The sequence below is a fragment of the Lissotriton vulgaris genome, chromosome 5, assembly GCF_964263255.1.
Source record: "Lissotriton vulgaris chromosome 5, aLisVul1.2, whole genome shotgun sequence".
In the NCBI taxonomy this organism is placed as follows: Eukaryota; Metazoa; Chordata; class Amphibia; order Caudata; family Salamandridae; genus Lissotriton; species Lissotriton vulgaris.
The window spans coordinates 987,882,439-987,909,974 of record NC_141693.1 but is presented as its reverse complement, the minus strand read 5'-3'; the positions used below and the strand labels follow the sequence as shown (position 1 = coordinate 987,909,974).

At 41.5% G+C, this 27,536-nt stretch overlaps 1 protein-coding gene across 7 annotated transcripts in view; it reads left to right on the top strand.

The window, feature by feature from the left end:
• Positions 1-27,536, top strand: part of CUTC (cutC copper transporter) — a 342,323-nt gene that overhangs the window by 296,559 nt on the left and 18,228 nt on the right. For all 7 annotated transcript variants that reach the window (XM_086922591.1, XM_086922593.1, XM_086922596.1 and 4 more), the window contains one exon: positions 9,917-10,022. In XM_086922591.1, coding sequence (XP_086778717.1) covers positions 9,917-10,022 — 106 coding nt within the window. The remainder of the gene's footprint in view (positions 1-9,916; positions 10,023-27,536) is intronic.

The following is a 27,536-nucleotide window of genomic DNA, read 5'->3' as shown; positions in this document are numbered from 1 at the left end:
GTCTGTGTGTCACCAGAGAGCCACAGAATTAAATCTTGATTGGTGCAGTGTAGAATAGTGATGTGTATTTTAAGTGCTAAGAGGTCACAGCCTGTGACAGAAAGCACTGTGTATTTGTAAGTCATTATTTTATACTTGCATTACACACAATGTAAGATAGAATACTGCAAAATTTGCAAATAGTTTTATGATGAAATAGTGCTTCCAAAATGTAGATTTTGGTAATGCCAGAGTGTATTTAATGCAACTTTTTTTTACACATTACTGACCCTACAACTCCTCTTTAGGGGTACTAAGGTGATGTATGATGTATGAAACTTATATAGCGCTGGACTTACCCTGGGGCATCTCCGCGCTTGCTTAGGGAACCCGTCCTGGTATTCCCCTGTGAAATAACCCTGGAAGGGTATCCACAAGGCGAAAGCCAGGCATCCTGCCGCGAAGGGAAGATGTGGAGATTAAGCAAGCTATTGCCCAGAGTAGCAGAGTGTGAACCCGTGAGTCGAGAAGGCACCGGAGCGAGAATTATCGAGTCCGTGGGATTATTGAGCCCAAGACCCGCCGAGGCGGGGAATTGAACCCTGGTCCAGGGCCGAAACTCAAGCTCCAGGTCTGCCGCCTCTAACCCCTGAGCCACACTTCTCCACTCCACTAAGGGCTGTGTAAATGCAGTTAAAATTAAAAGCAAGAACTTTCCAGCCCAGTTGTTAAATGTTTGCACTTCCACTCAAAAAATCTAATCTTTGTCATCCAAAACTTAGAGTGATTTACCAATTAAACCATTTTTTACACTTGCAGATTAGCGGATAGGCACATTTGCATTTCATTCAGGCAAGCAGCTGATAATGATCGTCCCAGGACAGTTGTCTTTTTCCAAAAGGAAAACAAAGGTTTCAGATTGCAGGGACAAATGAAGCTGGGGAATGCGCCACCTCATCCTAGCACTCCACGGCCCCCCTGGGTGTGAAGAACTGAAATCTTCATTCTCAGGGGTCTTACTAATACAAAAGAACTTGGCACAGAAGCTGAAATATGAAAAGACATCTTTATTAAACTTAATAGGTGAGGCCACGTCACACAGAAGCCGTAGCAACCGAATGAGGTAGTCTAAAGAGTACAAAACACAAAGGCCTTTCATATGCTTAGAGTTACAAACTCAGCATCAAAGAAAGGGGCAGTCCTAGCTTCTGCAAGCTTACAAAATACCTAATATGAACATACAAGATCTGCAAAATATTAGCCAATAGAAAAACATCATGTAACCAGAATGTCCCCCTTACGTCGTGTTTCTGCCCTAGAAAAACATCATGTAACCAGAATGTCCCCCTTACGTCGTGTTTCTGCCCAACCCACAAGTAAATTAATTACAGCACCTATAGGTCAATCAGTAATGGCAGGACATGTCTGTATGCAGTTAGGCCAGCTAGTGTCTGAGATTGCTTTCAAAGCAAGGACAGAGGGGGGTTTTCTACACGTTGCAGTCCAAAGGGCAGAAACACTTCATGAATAGAGCAGTTTGTGTAAAGGCAACACAAATTGATGACAAATGTAAGATGGAGTAAAAATTAAAGAACCTCAGGTGTCGCGCCCCACAGATTTAAGACCTCTGCATTAGTGTCATTTTCGACTTGACTTGATCATGAACAATATTATAGAACATGTACTGCGATATATCCTAATGTATTCCAAGTTTTACATGTATATCTAATGTAATATCTCTTTTTCCAAAAGGTTTACTTCAGTTCAAACTTTTTTGTTTGTTTCTACAAGACCTGTACCTAGTTGGCATAACCTTTAGCTATAAAGAAGCACCCGGTGTCCCTCCTTAAGGGTAGCATCTTGAATGTGTGCTGCTTCAGGTCGTGCATGTTCCTACACGAATGTTGGTTTCTTAATGGGATCATTCTTATTTCAATCTGTGCACCTATATACTCGCATCGTGTCCCACAGAGTTATGAGCAGTAGGCATCCAGTTCCCAGTGTTTCCTCTGGCTCACTTCAATGCTTCTAAGGTGCCGCTCAGTTGATACCATGACAAGGAAATGCAGTTTGTCCATATTGCTATCATGCAGGGAGTACTAGTTCAATTGCGCTTGAAATGCAAAGCTATTGGCATTTAGCAAGCCAAAGGGACGTTTGTCATGTGCTCTAGCTTAAGGATGGTGTGCGTCCACAGAAAAAGATGTGCATCTCCTGTAATCCCGTGGTTAGTAGACAAGGAGGCTTTAGGAATTACTAGTTAAAAAAGCATGCACATTAACGTCACTGTACCTTTCTACAGCATTGGTACTTTATAGTAAAGTGCTTTTATATCCTATAGAGTAGACGTAGGACTGAGGTCTGCTAGGTCTCTATCGAATACATTAGACTTAATTGTGAGTGCCAGCTAGCTCAGAGGTCACTAGAAACGTTCTCGAATATACAAGAAGGGATTAGTTTCTGACAACCGCATAAACATGACAACTTTGTTTCTCCAAGATAAAACTCATCCTCTGAGTTGTGGAAACAATAGATAGTTATTTTACTCAGTCAATCGTGCATGCTTCATTTCACCAGAGGTGCAGAGAAACAGATAGACTGGCGTTTTCAAGAAAAGGATTTATTGAACAGTCTTCTTTCTCAAGCATAAGAAATGAACTGCTACAATCGTAAAACTGGTTGCAAAATATAATGCATACAGTAAAAAGAGTAGAATGAAATAATACTGTAAGAGCATTGTATGGTTCCTAAACCATAGATAAATACATACATAAATAACAGAGGCTAAAAGTACTCAACTGGTGCTTCTAAAATACGCCCACCCCGATCTACCTAACCTAAGCTTAGTACGAGGGAAGAAGTGAGGTGTAGCATAAATGTAGTATTCTTTTTTCCAAGAATCTGGCCAAGATTTCTCTTAGGGTCTAATCAGCTCCGTACCTTGATTTGGAAAGAAGAAGGTCAGGCTCAGGACTCGATTTCCCAACAACCCGAAAGGGTAGCTTGGAAACACTGGAGCTGGATTTCTCGGCAGGAGAAAAGACAGCATCTCTCTCAGTGAGTCTGCTGGAGGGTCGCTTCCTTCGGCACTTGCAGTAGCAGGGCGCGTCGGGCAAGTAGATAGTCGAACTGCTCCAAACCACCGTGTGTTTGCTAAGGCAAGTGTGGGCATATTTATACCTTGAAGTTGCCGAGTTTGACGTAAAGGTGGACATAATAACGTCATTAAAGGCTCTCAGTTCTTTGAAAACACCAAGAGTTCTTGGACAAGTCAGTTCTCGAGCAAGGGGAAGTAGATTTTCGGAGCTAGTGGAAGTAGCCCTGCCGTATTTGGACTGCATGAGCTATGTCTAAATATGGTTATGATTCTTATGCCTATATAAGGATATAGTGATTTATACCTATATAAGGGCATGAATCGGGAAAATTACAATAGGGTCCTAAAATGGTATACAACACTTTGGGCTCAGCCAAATGCCCAGCCCAGAAATATTTTCAAGTTTATTTGATAAGGCTGATAAAATAAACAGTCATTCACCAACAGCTGGCTGATTCTGAAGTAATTCTGGAGCTAATCTACACATTTGTCAAGTTGACTGCTTTGCATACCAAGAATAGAGCACACACTGGTTAAGAAAAGTAGGATAGTTGATTTATTTCACCATGAATCATTTCACTTGAGTGTTCTCAGACCATTGGTCCTCAGAAGACTGTGGGGTCCATACACAATCTTCCAGTCTAGTTGGGTCAAAGAATGATAACTCTATGCTGTCTCACGTATAATGTCTCACATAGTAATCCAGGTTTATGAACCTATTACCTCCCTTTCCTGTTTGTGTGTCGTGAATGCTAATTTATACTTTGTTTTAAATGATTAATCTTGAGTTCAGAGAACATTAGTAATTGAAATGATTTACGGAATACTTCCTGCCACAGACAATATACCATTTCTGTCACAGTGTCTGTGCGATTTCAGAAGAGTACCAAACTTAACTGCTGGTCCTCATGTCCTGCTTGATCTTGTAAAGTGCAGAAATGCTGCTGTGCTTCATGTCTCTAGGGTCAAATGAAAGTACACAAGAACCACAAGTAGACAAGATTCACTGAACTCTTCTGAATGCTAAGTGAGTGGAAAGTTGCTACAGAAAAAAACACCAGTAAGCTGGAAGGATGAAATGACCGACCCAAGCTTGAACTTTGATTATTGTCAGATGGAGGAAGAGCGGTATACATAGTAGTAGATTTATTAGGAAGAGTGCTGGTGGAATTGTTGCTTAATTCTTAAGACAAGCATAACGTTTTCAGAACGTAGGTTAGACTTCGAGACACCATTAACAAATTACATTTGTGCAAATTGAAAGCCAACCTTCTTTGGTATTAATACATTAATTTTAGCCTGTGGTACTGCCCTTTTTAGGTCTCGGCTAGCGTAGGCTGCGCACATGCGCAGTCTCGCTGGCGAGATTAATGAGATAGAGGAGAACATCACTAGCAAGGTTAAGCCCCGCCCCTCTTCTCCATTGGCTGGCTTCCTAAACGGTGGCCAGCCATTGGAGAGGAGGTCCTAGGGATGTTCTTTCTATCTAAGCCAGGTCCTTTTCAGATTGGGGGGCGTGTTTTTGACTTTCTTTCTTACATTCTTTGATGTAAACAACAGTCAAAAACACGCCCCCCAGTCTGAAAAGGACGGGGCTTACAGACAAAAGGCTGTGTGCAGAATTCTACAACTCACACAATGTACACATCACAAATTATGCCCTACCAAATAACGCAAATCTTTAGCTCCGGTTAGCAGCGCGATTATTCCATTTGCTCACCTGGAATCAGCGGTAAACAAGGATCTTCTGAAGCTGAGTCTACTGCCACTGCATCATACCACGCGTATATCCACAGCTGCTGCCACCATTTTGCTTGGGTCCTTTCACTCTCCAACCATCGACCATGCGGGTCCGCTACATCAGCCATCGGCAAATACGTCATCAAGAGCCGTCATGGAACCCACATTGGCTTCAGTTGACGGTGTTTAATGATCCAGTTTAGTGTCATAATGTTGTACGCAAAAGTAGGTAAAACAAAAACAAATCTTATCTTGGTATTTGTTCGAAATATTAAAGGGCTGCATTAGCCATTTAAACAATTTATATTTTTGAGCATTGAAAATGTTAATTTTGCAAAACTTGTAAGTCGCCTATGCGGAACTTTTCTATACATGATTACCGTTAGCTGTTGCTGGAAAGATAGCTGTACTAACCTTTTGGTACACCATCAGAGGTCACTAAAAATCAAAATTGCAACATTCCAAAATGTCCGGCACTTTAGTTTGGTGTAGCAGGGCTGGCCGGATACATTCCGTGTGAGTGTCCCTCGTCTCGTTGGTTTATGGAGTAATCGTTTGCCTTACGTTCGGAGCGTGCGAGCCTCTGGTTTTAGTCTTGCCACAGGAAATCGTTTAAGTGTTACACAGTGGCATTTACACCATCTCGCTTTCTGCATTTAACATTTTTTCTAGAAACTGTGCATGAAGTTAACGTGTGATTTATTTTTCAAAAATTGTTCGCTTATAACATGTATGTGTGGTATTTTAATTGGTTGCTGTATAGTTAAAATAGCATACTGTAGTAACATTATGTAGTTAGGATGTTGTATTTGTTATGATGCTATGATTGGAGCATGGCGTTCTTTGGAATGTTGATCAGGAGTCCGCTGAGCGAGGTGGGGGCCAGCGACTAGTGCCCCACAACCGATGGATTGTGCTGCTGCCTCCGGTGATAGAGAGCCACCATTGGGGAATGGTGTCCGTGCTGCCTTATTAATGGGAGGGGCAAGCGATGTGCAGGCAGGGCTGGTGAGGTAATCCTATTGTATGCGTGTCGGTCAGGGATGGCGGGTCGGGTGCTGGGTCTTTGCAGCGTGCACTGCCAAGCTTGTCCTAGCCCGGTGGTGTTCTTTCTTTCACGGCTTGATTGCATTTTTCCACCATCTCATTGGTTTCGGGATGGTGGTGCACCCGCCTTTTGTGTTTTGTACCGCATTCTGCTGAGAGTGTTTCCATTTCTTTGGAGTCGGGTTGTGCACCGTTGTCTGTTGGCGGAGTGTCGGGGTGGCCTTGCCTCCCTGTGGGCTCCTTTGGGGGCTTTGTAGCTTTCGTTGCTTCTTGTGGGGCAGGTCTCTGGCCGTCTTGGGTGCATGTCGGTCGCTGCAGCTGCGGCGTTTCCTGGCTTTCTCCATGGCCAGGTGTCTGGTGCGGTCTCCTTTCGGGGACATGTTGGGCGGTCTCTGGTTGCCGTGGGCTGTGCCGTGGCCTTCGTCGTTTTCTTGCTGGCGGTGTGCCGGCATGCCGTTCCAGTGCTGTCCTCTCTGTTTGTGGATCCGGTCCTGGCTACCACGGTGGGGAGCGTGGTCTTTCGGGCTCTACATTGGCCGCCGTGTTGGGGTTCCCCACTGCCGAACGGCAGTGACCCTGTGACCTAGAAATTGGTAACAATGTGTGAGACAACAAGGACCCCCTGATACCTTTCAGTTTCCTGGGTCAGGGCGAATTTCAAGTGTGAGTAAATTACCCAGGCAAATTCAAGAACCAGCTAACACATAGATACTGGCTTAAGAACCAGCTAACACATAGAAACTGGCTTAAGCCACATATGGAAAAAATAATCCACTACTGTTTGTAACATATGCATGATTACAAAATATCAAACAATTCATAGATATAAAAAAACTATTGGATGGTTTTACTGTCTCCTGTCATAGATATAAAAAACTATTGGATGGTTTTACTGTCTCCAGGAGACAGTAAAACCATCCAATAGTTTTTTATATCTATGAATTGTTTGATATTTTGTAATCATGCATATGTTATAATGCAAAATATTTTTTATATCTTATGTGTATAATTATGTCAATTTTATCAATCACAATGCAACTGTAAGAAGTATTAAATTTGAATTCAATAATATGTACAAACAGTAGAGGATTATTTTTTCCATATGTGGCTTAAGCCAGTTTCTATGTGTTAGCTGGTTCTTAAGCCAGTATCTATGTGTTAGCTGGTTCTTGAATTTGCCTGGGTAATTTACTCACACTAGAAATTGGTAACTACACACCTCCTGCGAGTCTCTTTTTGGTACCCAGCAATTTGTCGCTGTCACCCATACTCGCAACTTCTATTTCCACGATAGTCCCTTTGTATGTACTGTATACATGTTACCCAAAAGGCTGTGTGTGTGTGGCTCTGTGTGTGTGTGTGTGTGTGTGTGTCTCTGTGTGTGTGTGAGTGTGGCTCTGTGTGTGAGTGTGGCTCTGTGTGTGTTTGTGGGTGTGTGTGGCTCTGTGGGTGTATGTGTGTGTGGCTCGCTCTGTGTGTGGCTCGCTCTGTGTGTGTGTGTGGTTCTGTGTATGTGTGTGGCTCTCTGTGTGTGTGTGTGTGGCTCTCTGTGCGTGTGTGTGTGTGTGTGTGTGTGGCGCTGTGTGTGTAGGTCTGTGTGTGTGTGTGTGTGGGTCTGTGTGTTTGTGTGTGGCATTTGCAAGAGATTAAGCTATTGGCATTGTAAATGACAATGCCATTATTTATCTGTTTTCAAAACCAACACATAAATAAAAAATGTGTCATTTACAATGCCAATAGCTCTAACTTTTGCAAAGGCGAGACCGTTGCATTGTAAATGCTTGTTTATATTTGTGTTGTTGATGAAAATACAAACAAAGCTAAAATCACTCCTAGTTGGCAGGAAGATTACACAAATAATGAACGCTTCGTCCAAAAAATTTAGAATTATTTAATTTTAACAATACAAGTGTTCAGACAGAAAGGAGGAGGAAGAAGAAGAAAATGTTTTTATTTTCGTGTTATATCTCTGTTCGCGTCTTATATTGTAAGAATGTAATGTACTAAAATGCCACAATTACTTTTAGTCCGCATACATACATTGCTTGTTTTTCTCAAAACACTCCACTTTATTGACAAGTAGCTCACTTTGCTTTTTGTAGGTAAGCGGTTCCTTTTGACCTCATTTGATCATTTTCTATTTAGAGCTTGTTTTGCGCATTTATCATGTGGCAGGCTCACTTTAAGTTGCTTAGGTTGGTTGCTCATTTCACTCATTTTATATTATTTACCAGGTATGCTTCACATGTGCACTTTGTTCTTGTATTGCATAACCTCCGTTGTTTGATATTATTGATTTGGATATTTGAATTCGCCTTATTAATTTGGCTTATTTATTGTTTTCTTACACAATTTATGTGTCATGAGCATGCATTTAAATTGATGATTTGTATTATTTTTGATTCTCACATTAATGCTATAACGACAATTATATTTGATGAATAAATCTAATATTGAAATGTCTAATTGAGTTCCTAATTTGGAATTATTCATGACATAGTTTTGAATGCACTTTGCCTCCTACTTATCATGCATATCAACCATTCTTGGTAGAACAGAAGCGTTGACAGTTGCACAAAGGGGCTTTTAGTCTGACCTCTTCATCCATTGGTTCATTCCAGTGTCATTAACATTCTGGTCCTGTCTACCACAGCACGGGGGAATTGGTCATCCCATTTTATCCATTGATTGTCTTGCACTTAAAGTGACAGTATTTAAGGACCTGTTGCGAAAGAGAGGTTTCAGAGCTGTGTAAGACTAGTGTGCGTAGGCTCATTATGTTTAAAACGGTGCCAACCACAGAAACTTTCTTTTAGGTCTTAAAAGTATTCATGATCGTCTTTTATTGACGATGTTTCGGCTTGACCTTTTCCATTGTCTCTTGGCTCAACCGCGTGGCTCCTACAGAGGTCAGTGTCTCATGCCCTGTGGCTGAGACGGAGTGTCTTCTCAGGACATGATGCACTTTTTAATGTACTGCAGTTTTTATGATTTTCCTAGAAAATTATTTATTATCCCTATCCTGACAAAGGCTGGACTTAGGAGGGTAAGAACAGCTTTTATCTTTTTACAACTCCTTTCTACAGATACTGCTTTGTACAATCTTCATTTTTTAAGGGTTGCCCTAAGACTCAGGTCAAGCTGTGATTAATTCTGTATTGTAATCTATGTATTTTAACTATAAACCCAGTGTAATTTGATGTATCAATGGTTGTTAACCTGTATTGTGGAACACATTTTTAATCATGCTTGTTTGACTTTTATGGTTTTACTCATAAAACCGAATAAAGATTGTTGATGATGATGATGATGATGATGACAGCATTTAGCCTGATCACATGAGCACTGCTACCAAAAAAGAAGACACTTCAAAGCCAGGGTGGTACTTTTATATTTTTTATATGCTTGCCAATTTCTCTTGCACATTGCATTCATTTGCAAGATAAAAATAAAAGATGCATGCATGCCAGGGCCAGACCAATTGGCTTTTCCAATGCTTGATCATACGTGATTTATTTTGAGTAGGATTATTCCTGCCCTCTGTTATATTACTATTTCTTTCCTCCTCTGATGCTCCAGCCATACTCCCTCACCAACTTTCTTTGTTGTTACATGCAAAGTACAAGTTCTATATTCGTAGTCTTTCCACCATTATTTATACACAATCTGTTTATGGGGTAAGTCTTTGTCCTCTACGGCTATCTGATTCACAACATGGTAATTCCGGTAAACCACAGCATGTGCACTTGGGAGACTCATATTGATCAGGCAAGTATATATATACAGATGGTATATATAGTCATGTAAATGAATGTTTCAATCCGTTTTGAAATAATACTTCCTTAGCTATGTAGTGGGATTTTTTGAGACTACTGAAGTATTTGATATCTAATATTGAGCGCATTAATATCTTGTTTTTGACATTAATGATCTTGCTAATATAGTTTGATGGATTGCTACAGCTCTTATAATGTAAAAAAAATTCTTAAACCTTTCCCCAAAACAAGTCACTAGTTGTAATGACAAATAAATTATTTTCATGAATTTTTACAGGGGGAGGTATAAATGAGCGAAATCTACAGAGAATTCTGGAAGGATCTGGTGTTCAGGAATTCCACTGCTCTGCTCGGTCAACAAGGGAATCTGGGATGAAATTCAGGTACCTGGATTATTCTTTTAAGTAAACGTGCATAAAAAGTTTGGATTTTCTCCAGTTGATTGATCGGTGGAAAGGTGTGTGGAGGGTAGAGGCAGAAACGTACCAACAATTGTTTCATCCTAAAAGCTCAGCGCTATCAATGCATGGTTATATTTCACAATATTGGCTACCTCTTTTTTTGCTTACCATTGCTCTTATTCAATCATCCTTCAGGAATCCACCTTAAAAACACAGATAAAGTGCAGTTATGGTTACAAATTGAAAACAAACACTGAAATTCGCAAATTATGATTAGGAGCACAGTCCATTACTTGCACATTTGTCATGAAAACCATAACTCACATATCAAATGCAATTCCCCTGACCTCACCCTAAATGAGACAGATGTAATAACAAATATTATAATTCATATTACAAATGAGATAATATAATGTATCACCCTTACCACTTTGACAGAAACAACTATAAACGTAGTATCTGTATTGGTTTGACTGGGTGTTGTTTAATAATTACATTTCACTTTTAGATTTTACTTAATAGCGTAAGGTCATAAGCATTGCTGTTGGTGTGCAAGTTAAGGTTTACTTGGCTGTTGTGCGAGTTATGGATTGTACTCAAAACCAAAACCTGGGAATGACAGTGGTTTTACCGGTTTTAATTGGTAACTTTAACTGGTCTTTCATTGTATTTTGTCGGCGAATTTTTCAGTTTTTTGCCCTAAACCTATGTTGCGGTGTTCTAATCAAAGTTAACTATATAGCTTCACTTTAATCTGAACTTTTTCAGTGATTTTGTTTTAGTCATATACCACAATGAAGTTTCCTGTTCAGGTGGGCAACATCCATGTGAATGACCTTTCTGACCTTTGGCTGTGGACAAAGGGGTTGGCCGAAGGCTAGTGACCACATATGACAGTAGTGTATTGAATACTTTTTTCAATTTTTACGTCACGCTTGCTAGGCAGTACATGCACGGTCTGTTGTGAGACGTATTTTTAGTGCACAACGAGCTTAGAGTCTGCTCATGTCTTATCATTGGTTGGCTCTATTGTCACTCACATTTGCAAACTACTTATTTATCAGTATTTAAAGGCTTTCCTTCCTTCTCTTGTAAATGTCCCTCCCTTGGAGGAAAGTTTCATTACGTGTGTCCTTCCACAGCCTATTTTTCAGGATCTTCTTTTTTTCTTTTGAGTGCATGTTTTCCAGCTTTCTCCTTATACTTCTCTCCCCCTTGTCTAACACGCATCAGTGTTCCTCTATCTTACCTGTGTGCTTCTCCCACTCTCCCGCTTTGCTTTCTCTCCCTTGTGCTTCTTCCCTCAGCTCCACATTGATTTTTGTTGCCCATTTGTTCCCCCTCCTTAGCACTCCCCTTTGCTCACTCTCTGTATCCGTTCCCCCACTCCACGCATCAGTGCAACTTCTGCCACCCACCAGCACCCCAGTGTTGCTTCTGCCCACCTGTTTTCTGTGTCACTCACTGCCCTACCTGGTCCACCTTCTTGAATCAGCCACCTACCCCTTTGTTGCAATGGCTTCCACTTCGGGGATGCTGTGCAGCATGGCTAAAACCAATGGCAAAGCTAATAGGCCAAATGACGAGACATAATGGCTTTGCAAATGTTTTTTATAAATAGTATTTGTAAATCCAATGCTGAATCCAAGAATCCTGAGTTTCAGGAAGATCCGGGGTACACAAATCCTGCAAAGGGTTAGCACATCCTGCAATAAAAATGATTTTTTATAATTATTGCATTGCTTGGGAGTGTCTCTTTCGGGAAGGCTACCCTCACATGTGTCTGAGGGTCAGGGTAGGTCCACCCTACTCCCTATTCATTATTTTCTTTTTATATTTCCCCAACACTCTGTGCACTCTGTTTGGTAACTGCAGCTGCAATATAAATGTGTCTGTTATGTCCAGCGAATAAATATTACAATAACATGGCATATTTTATTGGATGGTGTAGGTATCATTAGAGCCCTGTCCTTTTGACTGCTACCGAGAATCTGCCTGTGAAGATTGTGACCTCATCCACACTCTCTCCTCCGTTGCCCATGTGTGCAGTGGTGGTCGTTGGAAAACGTACTATAAGAAGTACAATTTACCTGTTTCACCTACACAGTAGTTCACTAAAAATAAAGCAACCCACCAGCCATCCAGTAGTCACATGCGCTTATAAAAATATTATGTATTATTACATTATCCATATGAACTGTTGTTTTTCCAGTGTACTATATGCCCTGATTCCATGTGAGTAGGGTTGCCCTTGTTGCCCTTGTTCCTTAGATATAATGGGAAGATCCTGCATGACACTTCTTGTAGTTTCTTGTTGGCTTGGCAACGTATCTCTTCTTCCCCTTGTTTTTTTTCTTCTTTTTTTATACAGGCATCTGCCACAGATCCCTCCTTGCCCTGTCTTTCCCCCTTTTGTTTTTCCATTAGTGGATAAGCAGGTCACCCACCTTACACTTGCAAATAGATAGGATCCTTTGAATGATTTGCTTGATGTAGATTGATATACTGTGCCCTAGCAGCTGTTGTGGACTCAACTTCACCTATTTTTCCCCCAGACTACAGTAGGGTACCGGTTAGGAGCCCCAGACAGGCTGACACACACTATTTCCATATCCCAACGAAGTTACAAAGGGGTATGTGTGAAAGTTTCATGGAACATCGCAGGTCTGAAGAATAAACTAAGCTTTCATGATTGGTTAGATATAACTCTGACTACATATTATAGGCATGCAGGCACGGGTGCAACAAGACACAGTATATAGTACCCTTTAAAAGTGAACCTCTGATGATAAAGAAGCGCATGTCTTGCAGAACTGAATTTGCAGTGTATGTGCTGCAGTGCCCTTGTGATCTCCGGTATGTAGGGAGTACCCGCCTTCCGGTGCACAAGCGGATACTGCAGCACATTAGGGCTATCGTGGGAAAAGATCAGGCATACCCGGTAGCCCGTCATTTTGAAAATCTGCATAACAGTGACCCCTCATTTCTCCAATATTATGCCATAGATTGTGTACCTCCATTAAAGAGAGGAGGAGATAGAGATGCGAAACTCCGGGTATTGGAAACCAGATACATAATAGAATTAGACAGTAAGACCCCGCGGGGGATGAACGCGAGTGAAGATCTTTATACTTGTCTTTAGTTCTATCTTTCATGTTGTACCTGGTCAAATGAAAATTATGCGTTTAAATATTTTATTAACCTGGAATAATGTTCCCTTTGTCCCTCATGTTCATTATGAATTATGATTGAATCTCTCATGTTAGGTTTTGGTACTCGTTGATTAATGGTGGTATGAAGATGTCCCACAAAATCTGAAACTTCTTCCCAAACCTTATACAAATTTTTTTTTTAACAACAATCCTTTTTTTTTTTACTTCATTTACAAATAAAATTTTGAATTATGAATTATTATCATGCACTATATAATTTTGGCACACATAGGGTTAAGGTACTGACGAGGGCAAACAAGAAGAGTATATGAGTTCATATGAATTAGATAAAAAAATATTTTTCAATGATGTGATTTTGTTCCTTTGCGAAAGATAATCGTGTCATTTTACATGTACAAGGGTTTGTTTATGTTCTGTTGTTGACACAATATTTATCATGATGTTTACAGAATCTGATATTTTTTGGTCAATGATTGCATACACATATCACTAGTAGGGAATTACAATTATTAGTAAGAGCAAGATTATTTTCCTACGTACTGGCACTTCGCCTTTTATTGTAAATAGTGTGTATATAGAATAATAATGAATTGATTCTTATTTTTTCTATTTTTACATACTTATATATTTTTTTATGTATTGCATGTATATATATATATTCTTGTGTATATATTATCAAATTGTATATGGATTATATATTCAAGATTGCGAAATTTGCACAGCATATGTTTTGCACAGAACAAAAAATCTTTGTGAATGAAATGTATGGCACTATGCCACAAATTCAGTTTTAAATGACACAAATCTTGTTTTACAAGGATGTGAACAGCAAAGGTTTAAGTTAGTGAGGTTGGATTTAGTTAATACCACCCCCATTTTTTTTGAACTCCTTAAGTACCCTCGTCTATGTTTTAGCAACTGTATCATGTGATCAAGCCTCGAGTTGGAGGCAAAACGCGTCATGCGGACTTGCTGGGTTTTATGGAAATAAAACACTAAAATTGCACCAGAAACTTTGGGTCTGACTTGTTCGCTTTTCTTGGAGAACTGTTCGGACAGATAGGACAGTGATGTGGCAGCTGCTACATCGAGCGGAGTACAAGGAATTTTAAACACCGTAACCAGCTTCTAAGGTGTAAGTCAGACCCCTCCCCTGTGGAATGGCTTGGCAGCAGGAAGCAGTTTGAATCCCTAACCCGGAACAAGCAGTTGTACACGGCTTCGGCGAGAAGCATACCGCGAAGAGCCCCTGGATACTGGCTGAATTACCTACCTGGCATACGGGAGTCAAGTCGCTCGAGTGTGAGAGAATCCGACGGCAGTGAAGACATCCCTTGAAAGGTAGGATGTTAACCCAGAGTTTCCAGTGGGGAGTTAGAGCACACAGCGAAAGCGCGAATCAACTCGGGGATCCGAGGTTCGAGTGCTTAGTCTGTTTTTAGTGTGAAACTTCGAAGAAATTAATTACCAGTGAAATAGAAGCGGTATCGCTTCAAGCAAGAATGTCTGCAGATACGTTGCGTAACAGGGAGGAGTCGGCGGAAAACATGTTTGATAAGGCCCCGGCTGGGGAGTCGAACCTGCAAGGACAATTACCACTGAATGTTAACTTGAGCGCTAATCCCACATTGAGAGACCTATTCAAGCAATTAGAGAAGCTCATGAAAAAAGAGCAATCCAAGTGGTGGGAAAATAAGTCCTTATCCAGATACTTAAAAGTCGGTAGAGTTCCGAGAGGTCTTAGAATAAGTCTTGCACCGAGTTATGAAACGCCAGATCCCGCAATGCTCACAGAGTGGGCGGAAATCAACTTGGAGTGTTCCGCTAAATTAATGGGGGTCCTGGTACGCTATGCAGAAAGTGACCGCCTGAAAATACAGGCGGAAATTGAAAAACTTGAAGTAGAAATAGCGGCTTTGGGAACCAGTGAACAAGCGGATAAATTTAGGAGTGACATGACACAGAGGGTGAAAAAAGATGAGGAAATAATAAAAAAACGCAAGGCTTTTAAATTTGAGCGTGACCGCCTCGATTACCTTAATGGTCAAATTTTCACGTATGCCAAAAAATATGAGCACGTGAAAGCCCGGGCAAGGAAAACCAGACAGACTGCGGTGGATAATGGAACCGTAACTGTATCCTCTACAGATGCCAGTTTAACATCGGGCAGTGAGGTGGAAAACGAGGCTGCAGGGACCTCCACGGTGGGGCTAGGCAAATTGTCATTGGCGCAAGAAGTGAGCTGCCTGTGTCAAGACCGGCGCGACACTTTAAGACCAAGAGTGAAAGGGAAGACACAGGCAAACAACATCGCGCCAACCAAAAGCGGCATGCAAGGAGAAAATGCTGCAATGACAAAGCAGTCCAACAAAAGTCAGGCAGCAAGGGGCCGCTGGAACAAATCGAACCGGAAAGCGACCCACAACTAAAAACCAGCAACAAAAAATCGATTATTAACCTCACCAATGTCACCCTAACACCTAATGAAGAAATGATCCTAGGATTAGGATTATCGTATTGTCCTCCGGCGGATTTTAACTATGTTGATGCAAGAATGGACTCTTATCGGTTTATAAGAAAGTTGAAACTCAACAAGTTTTTTCTCCTGCAACCAAAAAGAAAAAAACCAATAGAGACACAAAGTAGTTCCTCTTTGTTGGAAGCAGGGGATCGTGGCACATTTGATGAGATTTGGGGCTTACAACAAGAAGGAGAAATAACTAGTGACATGCCTTTGATCACATCAAGTGAGGACTGTGCTATGAGTCACACTCCGTTTAAGCCCAAATCAACTTTCCAACCGGTATTAGTTCATGACAATCTGGAGATGTATCACAAACTTGTGACCAAAGAGCTTAAACAACTGTACATTGTCACCAACAAGAAACGCAAAGCAGCCGATAAAAACAACCAATGTTATCACAACTTAATAAAAAAAATTGGAGTCCAAAAAAGATGTGATTGTCCGCCAGGCCGATAAAGGCGGTAACATTGTTTTATGGCCGAGACAAATGTATGTTGCTGAAGCAGAGAGTCAATTATTGGACACCACGTGCTATAAGAAAAGCAATCTAATCATTGTAAAAGGAGCGTGGCAAGAACAAAACATGAAATTAATGGCATGGAGGAGTGCTAAACTTTTGTCCAATGATGAATACAACTTCATGAAAAACGACCACCCGGTAATTCCGACATTTTACCTAATACCAAAGGTACATAAAGACACCAAGACACCACCTGGATGCCCGATTATATCGGCGATAAACAGCGCGACTGAAAATATCTCGCGTTATATAGACTTCTTCTTGCAAGAATGGGTAAAGGGTTTAAGATCGTATGTACAGGACACATCTGATTTTATCAGAAAATTGAGTAATGTTGTGTGGAATACTGACTGTCTATTGATAACATTAGATGTAACTTCACTTTATACATCGATCAAACATTCTGATGGGCTTAAAGCGATAGAGTTCTTTTTAAATAAGAGACCAATGAATTTCTCGGCGCACAACAAAATGTTGTTGTCTATGATTGAAATGTGCCTTGAACAGAATTTCTTCCTTTTTAATAACCAGCTATATCAGCAGGTCAGGGGTGTCACAATGGGGCCTGCTTCTCCCCCAGTCTGGCATGTTTACACATGGGACTTTGGGAGGAGCGGGTCCTCGGAGGCACTCTGAGTGAAATAATGCAGAAACATGTTCCCTTGTATTTAAGGTACATAGACGACCTATTCTTGATATGGCAAGGCACAATGAGTGAAGCTAACGATTTTGTGGAAGCAATTAATAACAATGGCCTCAATTTGAAGTTTACGTCACATATAGATGCTAGGTCAGTGATATTTTTGGATACTGAGCTTTATATAACTGAAATAGGTATAGCTACAAGGATGCACAGAAAACCTACGGCTGGAAATACAGTCCTGCATGCGTCCAGCCAGCATCCTCACCACCTGATCGGCAGCATTCCCTTTGGGGAAATGCTGCGGATCAGGTGGATTTGCAGTACTGATGCAGATTGTCAGATGGCGCAAGAGGAAAGCAAAGTACGCTTTCTTTCTCGTGGCTATTCAGCAAAGATTATCCAGAAAACTATAAACCGATCCAATTCTATCACAAGACAAGAGGCCCTAGCTATCAAGGTTAAGCCCAGTGATCAGAAGGAAGGAGATATAGTGATTAAGCCACGAGTGATCATCAAATACAGTAGACAGCACAAGGAAATTCGGAGAATTTTCTATAAGAATTGGAATTTGATAACAGGGGATCAAGTTATTGGGAAGTATATACACAATAAACCCAACATTACCTTTAGAAAATCTGTATCTATGGCAGACAAGTTGGTGCATAACTTTCTTGAAAAACAAATTTCGGATACTTGGGGTGCCCTCGGAGGAGGATTTAAGAAATGTGAAGTCTGAAAGGCATGCAAGCACGGGTGCAACAAGACACAGTATATAGTACCCTTTAAAAGTTTACCTGTGATGATAAAGAAGCGCATGTCTTGCAGAACTGAATTTGCAGTGTATGTGCTGCAGTGCCCTTGTGATCTCCGGTATGTGGGGAGTACCCGCCTTCCGGTGCACAAGCGGATACTGCAGCACATTAGGGCTATCGTGAGAAAAGATCAGGCATACCCGGTAGCCCGTCATTTTGAAAATCTGCATAACAGTGACCCCTCATTTCTCCAATATTATGCCATAGATTGTGTCCCTCCATTAAAGAGAGGAGGAGATAGAGATGCGAAACTCCGGGTATTGGAAACCAGATACATAATAGAATTAGACAGTAAGACCCGGCGGGGGATGAACGCGAGTGAAGATCTTTATACTTGTCTTTAGTTCTATCTTTCATGTTGTACCTGGTCAAATGAAAATTATGCCTTTAAATATTTTATAAACCTGGAATAATGTTCCCTTTGTCCCTCATGTTCATTATGAATTATGATTGAATCTCTCATGTTAGGTTTTGGTACTCGTTGACTAATGGTGGTATGAAGATGTCCCACAAAATCTGAAACTTCTTTCCAAACCGTATACAATTTTTTTTTTAACAACAATCCTTTTTTTTAACTTCATTTACAAATGAAATTTTGAATTATTATCATGCACTATATAATTTTGGCACACATAGGGTTAAGGTACTGACGAGGGCAAACAAGAAGAGTATATGAGTTCATATGAATTAGATGAAAAAATATTTTTCAATGATGTGATTTTGTTCCTTTGCGAAAGATAATAGTGTCATTTTACATGTACAAGGGTTTGCTTTTGTTCTGTTGTTGACACAATATTTATCATGATGTTTACAGAATCTGATATTTTTTGGTCAACGATTGCATACACATCACTAGTAGGAAATTACAATTATCAATAAGAGCAAGATTATTTTCCTACGTACGGGCACTTCGCCTTTTATTGTAAATAGTGTGTATATAGAATAATAATGAATTGATTCTTATTTTTTCTATTTTTACATACTTATATATTTTTTTATGTATTGCATGTATATATATATATTCTTGTGTATATATTATCAAATTGTTTATGGATTATATATTCAAGATAGCGAAATTTGCACAGCATTTGTTTTGCACAGAACAAAAAATCTTTGTGAATGAAATGTATGGCACTATGCCACAAATTCAGTTTTAAATGACACAACTCTTGTTTTACAAGGATGTGAACAGCAAAGGGTTAACTTGGTGAGGTTGGATTTAGTTAATACCACCCCCCTTTTTTTTTAACTCCTTAAGTACCCTCGTCTATGTTTTAGCAACTGTATCATGTGATCAAGCCTCGAGTTGAAGGCGAAACGCGTCATGCGGACTTGCTGGGTTTTATTGAAATAAAACACTAAAATTGCACCAGAAACTTTGGGTCTGACTTGTTCGCTTTTCTTGGAGAACTGTTCGGACAGATAGGTGGCTGCTACATCGAGCGGAGTACAAGGATATATATATATAATATATTCACTGAAAAAACCATAGGTTTTAGGCCATATATAGTTAGGGATTAGCATTTACAAAACCTTAATTTACTCGCACAAACCATTGAAATTCGCATATATAGTTAGATGCAATAACTATATATCGCGCACCCGCAATCCACTGCTGATGATGTCACATATTACATCATTCATGACATGGTCAGTGACATCACTGATGACATCACTGATGACATCTCAAATGACATCACTGATGACATCAATCATGTGATAATACGATCAACCTCTTCAGACTCTAATATAACCTTAGATACACTCAGAGTAAACAGACACTCACAGACTGTCACTCATCCATGGAGTTACTCACACACCTAGTGAGTCATGCACTGAATCAATCACACCTCCATTTCATCAACTATACAGTTATACACACCTTACTTATTCAAACATATACTAACACATATTTACTCTCTTATACAATTCCTGATACAAGTTTTCAAGGATCCATTCAGCCACTCACACATTCACTGGCTCTTATACACAGTAATTTATATATGTGAACTCTCACATGTACTGTGTTTTATATATGTACTTACTTTGACATGTAGCACTGAGATATCCATTCACTCACTAATACACTCGTACACAGTCAACCACCCATACAGCTGTTTCCACATGCAGTTTTGAACCCATAGATCTAGTGAATCAACTGTTCACACATGTATGCACAGAGTCACACACCTCCCAGCCACCCCCACACACACACTCACTCTCCCATACAAATACTTGGGCAACCAATCAATAACCCATATAGTTACTCATATAGCTACTGATCAACACATCCAGCGCTTGGACGCCCCCGGGCAGCAATCGCGCTCTATAAATCTATTTCCATTCCATTCCATTCCATTCCACATGCAGCAGTTCATAGAACAACAGATATAATGATGCACAAATTAAGACAGTTTAGTTACTAACCCATGCACTCAGTGAGACACATTTAATCACTCTCTCATACAGTCAGTCATGCACCTACTAAATCCTTCATCCAGAAACTTATACATCCACTCATTCTTTAATATGTAAGACATATTTTAACTTTACAGAAACATACAGTCACTGGATGATGTCATCAGTGATGTCACTGACCATGTCATGAATGATGTAATATGTGACATCATCAGCAGTGGATTGCGGGTGCGCGATATATAGTTATTGCATCTAACTATATATGCGAATTTCAATGGTTTTGTGCGAGTAAATTAAGGTTTTGTAAATGCTAATCCCTAACTATATTAAAACCTATGGTTTTTTCAGTGAATTTCAATGGTTTTTTAATAGCAAATATCTATAGCTGTAACATATATTCTTATTCTAATTCACAAATATATTTTATATATTTTTTTTTAAGCAAAGGACCCAGATGCATTTACAGTTTATCACTAACAATGTTCCAGGCTAATGTATTTTCACGGGAAATTAACAACTGTCCTGCAAGTAAAATATTCCTATTTCGTGAAAAAGGGCGTTTCTTCGTCCCATGAGGGAGCCGTTGAGCAAAAGAGACTCGACCTGCTGTCTTAGTCGCTGATAGGCCTGATTATCGGATTTTTATCGATCACTTTATGTTGCAACAGTGGAAAACAAAACAGCCTTGCCCATTTATTTTTACAGCATTCCTGCGTATTATACCCTACCCCCAAACAGTATTTTGCCTGTTACCATAGTAGTAGTTTATGGAACACTTACGTCAGCACATAGGTTAAAAATTTCACCACAATATGTTGCTAATGAATGAGCTTCAGCATTATACTTCAAATTATAAATATAATTTCTATTGATGACTGCTCCCCCACAAAAAAACAGACGTATAACTGGAACTATAACTAAAATATAACACTACAATAAATAACTAGAACTATAAGTAACAAAACAATATAATAAACAACATATAATATGGAGTCCAAAATAAGTGTTGTAGTTAATCTGCAAAACAAAAAGAAAATTAGTGTTTAAATTTAGATTGAAGTGACTAAATGAGATCAAACATCACAAGTCAAAGTAAAACTTGACAATATTTATATTTTTTTAAATCTTCGCAGTGTGCCTGAAACGATTCCACTGGCATTGTACATGCAGACTTTGGTCCACCCTCTTTATCAATTTTTGCAGTTTGAGATATAACGTCCTACATGTGTTATTCATCTCCTACTTTCTCCTTTCAAATTCTCTTGTAAAGACCTTAACAACAAATAAAGGGAACATTTTCTGCATATTTTTAATAAAGCATATGACACAATGCATAGTAACACCGTATTTATTGAATGTTTTGAAATTAATTTCCACAAGTCTTAAAAAAGGTGAATGCAAGAAAAGTTACTTTCCGCATATGCAAGACTGCTTTCAAGAGGAGACTCCAATAAAAAGGACTTGTGTGGAACTGCAAGTATGCTGAAGCAGTTGCAGACTAAGAATCCGGTCAACTTTGCAAGGGAAGAGTTAAGGAGATTGAGAGCGGCTCCTTCTGCTTCATGAGAAGGCCCGAGTACCAGTGGAGCAACACCGTCAACCTCTAGAGCACAGCCTAATATTTGTCCCCAATTTGAAACCCTTTAAGAGAAAAAGTAAGAAGGTTGGGAGCTTTGTATGCCATCCTAATATCTAATTATCCATAGTTATACAGAGATCCGCCCTGTATCAGACTCATATGTACAAGTGTATATTGTAGATTATCTGCCACCGAAAACCTCTCAAGTACCTATATCCGTTACTTTTTAACTTCGTTGAGTAGTCATATTGTGAGTATTTACCTTAAAGTTGTTAATTTTTTGTTGATTATTGCTCTTTGAGATATTCCCTGTCCACAAACAGAGAAGAATAGGAATATTCTGTCTCCCTTTGCAGATAGTGAAGGATAGGTAATGCGGACTTTTGTCCCCCGTTGTAATCCGTCATACCTGTTTTTCTCCCCACTGATTGATTGATTGGCTGGACATTTATTGTTCAAGGAATAGTTCTCTTGAGGTATTCTTTGTTTGTAAATAACGTGGAATAGAAATATTCTGTCTAGTCTTTGCAAGTAGTGAAGGGTGGGTAATGCGGACCTTTGTCCCCCGTTGTAATCGGTCATACCCATCTACTCCCCACTGATTGAGAAACTAGTTCCACCCGGACCATTTATTAGAGGTACATCATCTGGCTCAACCGGAGAGTACCCCTAATAAAGAAGACATATGTAAAAAACGAAGTAATCACTGTATCCTGTTAAACAGAAACTTTACCATGAAATACACTTGAAAAGAAAGGGAAAGAAATCAAACAAAATCAGTAGGCCACTGATGAGTTTTTGACTTCGCTAGAAATAAGAAACATGAAAGTAGTGAAAAAAGCCAAGCTTGACGTTACGGCAGCCACGAGGTAGCTAGGATCCGCCACCCCCCCCCCCCCCCCCCCCCCCCACTGCTCCAAGCATGTCTGTCCCATCGCCCGCCACGCCCATTAACGGTAACATGAAATAGATACAAATCAGCAGATACCTACCCCCATTCCGGAAACTCCCGAAGTGCAACAGGGCCACGGTTACGCCCATCCGGAAGATGAGGCCTCGACACGTGCAGGGCGGGGCCCAGCTAACCGCCATCAGCCGTGGCGTGGATGGGCCGAAATGTACTGGTCTCCCGATTCCCTTCTTCTTCCGCCTTGCAGGCCACGGGGGGGGGATGTCTTGCCTCTAAAGCCTCCGACCCCCCCCCCCCTTCTTATCGCCTGGTCCGGACATCACGGATATCAACGCCAGGTGTCGGCATGGGGTGCGCTGGGAGGGAGAGGCGGCGCGAACGAGCCTCTCCCACCCCCCTAGGTGGGGGCCCCTCAGCTGCACCCCCAACGCTCCACTCACCCATCAAAAGGGTCGTCGCGTAAGGTGCACCAGGAGAGGAGCCGAGGCCAACGGGAACTCTAGCTGCGACAACACTGGGGAGGAATGTCTTGCACATGCCACCGACACTCCCCTCGTATCTCCTGGTCTGGCCCCGGCTTGGTATGAGTTCCCCGTTCGGTCCTGAAGCGGCGCCCTGCAGGCCACGGGGGGGGGATGTCTTGCCTCTGCCTCCGACCCCCCCCCCCCTCTTATCGCCTAGTCTGGACATCACGGATATCAACGCCAGGTGTCGGCGTGGGGTGCGCTGGGAGGGAGAGGCGGCGCGAACGAGCCTCTCCCACCCCCCCCAGGTGGGGGCCCCTCAGCTGCACCCCCAACGCTCCACTCACCCATCAAAAGGGTCGTCGCGTAAGGTGCACCAGGAGAGGAGCCGAGGCCGACGGTATCTTCTTCTTTTTTCAATAATGGCTGCGACAACACTGGGGGGAGATGTCTTGCACATGCCACCGACCCCCCCCCCCCCCCTCCCCTCGTATCTCCTGGTCTGGCCCCGGCTTGATATGAGCTCCCCGTTCGGTCCTGAAGCGGCGCCCTGCAGGCCACGGGGGGGATGTCTTGCCTCTGCCTCCGACCCCCCCGCCCCCCCCTCTTATCGCCTGGTCCGGACATCACGGATATCAAAGCCAGGTGTCGGCGTGAGGTGCGCTGGGAGGGAGAGGCGGCGCGAACGAGCCTCTCCCACCCCCCCAGGTGCGGGCCCCTCAGCTGCACCCCCAACGCTCCACTCACCCAACAAAAGGGTTCCTCCACTCTTGCGATGCAGCGGCGCTGCACTCAGCCGACAAAAGGTCTCGTCCACTATTGCGAGGCAATGATGCTCCGCTCACCCAGCGGGGGTCTCGTCCACTGTTGCGGTGCAACGACGCTTGTAGTTTCCTGCGTCCAGAAACGTTCTCCTCAACTTTGAAGATTCTATAAGAGCCACGGGAGCCCCCGACCCCCGATGGGGAATTACTGCCATGATCACCCACGGAACGACCACGACGTAGCCGCGGGACGTCGGCGCGCTCATGCCGGCGCCGGCCTCAGTCTTGAAATGACCAAAATCCTGCAAGACTACCAACTTGATCAGTTCCGGTGGGACACCAGTATGACCCGGTAGGAGAGATTGTTGCCTCCCACCCCACTTTGACTGATGGTTCATGTCGGCAGTCCCCTCTGCTACCCTTCAACGAAAACTTTTGGACTGCCGAAAGAGGTCCCGGTCCAACCACGAGTTGGTGGAGACATTTTGACTATACTTGGACCTTCCTGACCTCACCCAAAATGGCGCCGGTACAAATGAAACTCTCAACTCCTTGTTGTGCCCCGATTGCTCAGCCTTGATATCATGAGATATGTATGCAGTTTTTAGCACATGAATTGATATGGGATAAGACTGATTACACGTTCGAACAATGAATTGATATTAAGTTCTAATGCATCATTGATTACTGTATTTATTATTGAAGGTTGGAATTGTCGACACTAATGGTACTTGCTCACAATGAATTATCGATATGATTTTGTTGCACTTGTCGCACTTTTTACTATGAAATCAACGACCGCTGACTGTTTTGTTTTCCACAAATAAATACCCCCCCCCCCCATTTACAGTTCCAGCCTGCTCCGTGGCCGGCCCACGGGGTTGTAGGCCCGTATTTGGGCACCAACATTTTTATTAAAGGTTTTTGAAAAAGCAAATGTAGTTGTAATGCGTAGATTGGTAAGTTTCGAAGAAATGGCCACTGTTTCCGATTTTTTTAAAATTTTTTTAAAGCAGGTGAAATCAAGCAGCTCAATTAGTTAAGGGTTAAAAAGTATAGTACGCAGAAACATTGAAAATATGAATGGTCCAGGTTTGTTGTATGTGTTTTTCATTTTTGTACAGCATAAAGCAATCGATAAAGATCCTGGTATTTACCCTCTACTTTATATGCTACCTGTATCAGGGAAGTTGTTTTAAATGCCCCTAAGCCACCCCGAAGGAATGTCACCTGGCCCCCCTAGTTCAAACGAAAACGACCCCGTACCACTAAAGGTTATCTCTCTTCCTCAAAAATTGACAAAAATTACTTTCTAGGACGTTTTGGACATTGATGATTTTCATATGATTTATTTATTAAAGTAATACTCATCTCTCCGCATGAAATTAATTTTCAACATGCTACACAAGTCAATCTCATCTGCCCCAAAGTTCTTTTGCAGATTTGGGACAGTTTCCCTTGCCTCTGACTCACTTATTGCTAAGTCATTGATGGATGTTTTTGCCGAAAGGGGATTATCCACCAAATCTCGAAGTTGTGCTTTAGAATAATTAAGAGGGTGCCACCTCTCCATGTGCCGATGCATGGTATGATTACCATAGCTATATTTTTTTTCGGTCCCTCTCGAGAGTTTTTTTTTGGCAGATGAGGCAGGTAACGAACCTGGCATTAACTTTCTTTTCATGAGAAGGAAAAGAAAAAAATTGCCAGATAAAATTCACTTTCACATGGGACGTTCTTGGCATTTCTTTCAGAAACTTTTACATCACTGTGTCATTTCTTTGTCTATCCTGGTTAAAGCAATGTCATATAAATAGTTGTTTAAAAAGTTTTTTTTAACGTGTTTACTTTGTTGGAGCGTTGTATATATTTATAAGTTATTAAAGTGTTATAATCCTACTACTTTGTTGGAGTGCTATATATTTTTAATGTGACACATAATTGTGAAGACTTTGATGTACAAAAAGGCATCCCTGGAATCTTCCGCTTCAGGCTAGGTCCCACACACCCTTACAGTGAGAATCCCCTCCCCAATCACAATACAGGATCGTTATCAGATAGTAGGAACACGTGTGGTGTGACGAATCTCATGAGGTTGCGACCTTGATCTACTGTAACTCCTTTGAACAGGGGTGATTCTTTACAGTTGGGGCCATAAACTACATCCGCAGGGCTAGGTGATAGCCTGGGACCGGCCTGGACAATCAGACACAGAGGAAGAGGAGTGTCAGAGGGTGCGGTAGTGAATAGGGTGAAAGGGAGGTGTCGGGCGGGCACAGGGTGTGATACTCAGGGAAGAGCAGCGCAGATGGGGGGAAGTTTATGGCCCATGCATGAGAGAGAGAGCAAGGGTGACCAGTGCGTGGGGGAGATGCTTGGGAGGGTGGGGAGCCATGCTGAGGATCTGCGGCGTACAGAGAGTGGGTCTGGTCAAGGCATCTAAAATGGCTGCCGTGCACAACAAAAGTGTGGCATTGGAAAAAAAGCAAGATGGCGCACACAATGTTTATCAATACGGATTAATTTATAACAATTATTTTTAACAATATATTTACTCGCAGTGTCAAAATGGCGATCAACACTTCCTAATTTCCTTCGAATCGAACGTTAACAGAAGTCAAGCGGCAAAAAAACCAAAAAAAACCGCTCACGCGCAACCGCTGGAAGACAAGTATCAACATATATGAGCCTCCTCAACCACCCTCAGAAAACATAGGGGGTCAGGATACGTCTCCCATACCTCCTTATACCCAATACTCACATTGCTTTTCCTCCATCTAGTAATTTAATTAAATCGAAACACAAAATGGCAAATTCACGTTTCGCTACCAGTTTGCGACCCGGTTCGCGAACCGAGAAGCGCTTCTACCGCGAAAAATCAATTTTTTTTTATTTGCCCCACGGGACCCTTTAATAACCCCAACATCATTCCTAGGGGGTCAAGAGGGGTCTACCTTGCCCCCTTTCATTAAATTCCCCCTTCGTTTTTCTCCTCCTCTTGTCTCGATCCTACCGAGAGACAAGATGGCGGCCGCACCGGACTGTTTAGAATGTTGACAGACACCGGAGAGCCAATCAACTTCGCTTTGCAAAGCTCCGTTATGCGAAAAGTACGCGATCTGGAGCGCTATCTGGGACGCTGTCACAGATATATCTGTTTTTTTAAACGTTAATTTCTCAAAATCCACTGGAGCACATATATTGAGACCCAGCAAAGGCACATCGGGCTAACAGTCGCTACAATTTTGCCAAGTTTCGTGTAAATCCATTCAGCCGTTCGAGCTAAAAGTGAGGCCAAAGGCCCTATGGAAAAATGAATGGGAAAAACGCGTTTTGGGACCCCCCTTTTTTCTCGGCCCCCCCTTGACGGAACCCCCCCAAATTTTCAGGGGCTGCTCAGAAACAAAATGTGCCATTTTCCTGAAAATTTCAGCCGATTCCGTCCACAAACGCCAAAGTTATTAGACATAGAATTTTCAAAAGTTCCATAGAGAAAAAATCCTAACTATATATACCTACTGGCGACCGCCAGTAGGTAATATATATATATATATAAATATATATATATATATATAAATATATATATATATATTATTTTTTTTTTTTTTTACTTTTTTTACCATTCCCATAGATCATTGAACAGTTCCATGCAATATGGACAGTTATTGAATTCCAAAGAAATATGTAAG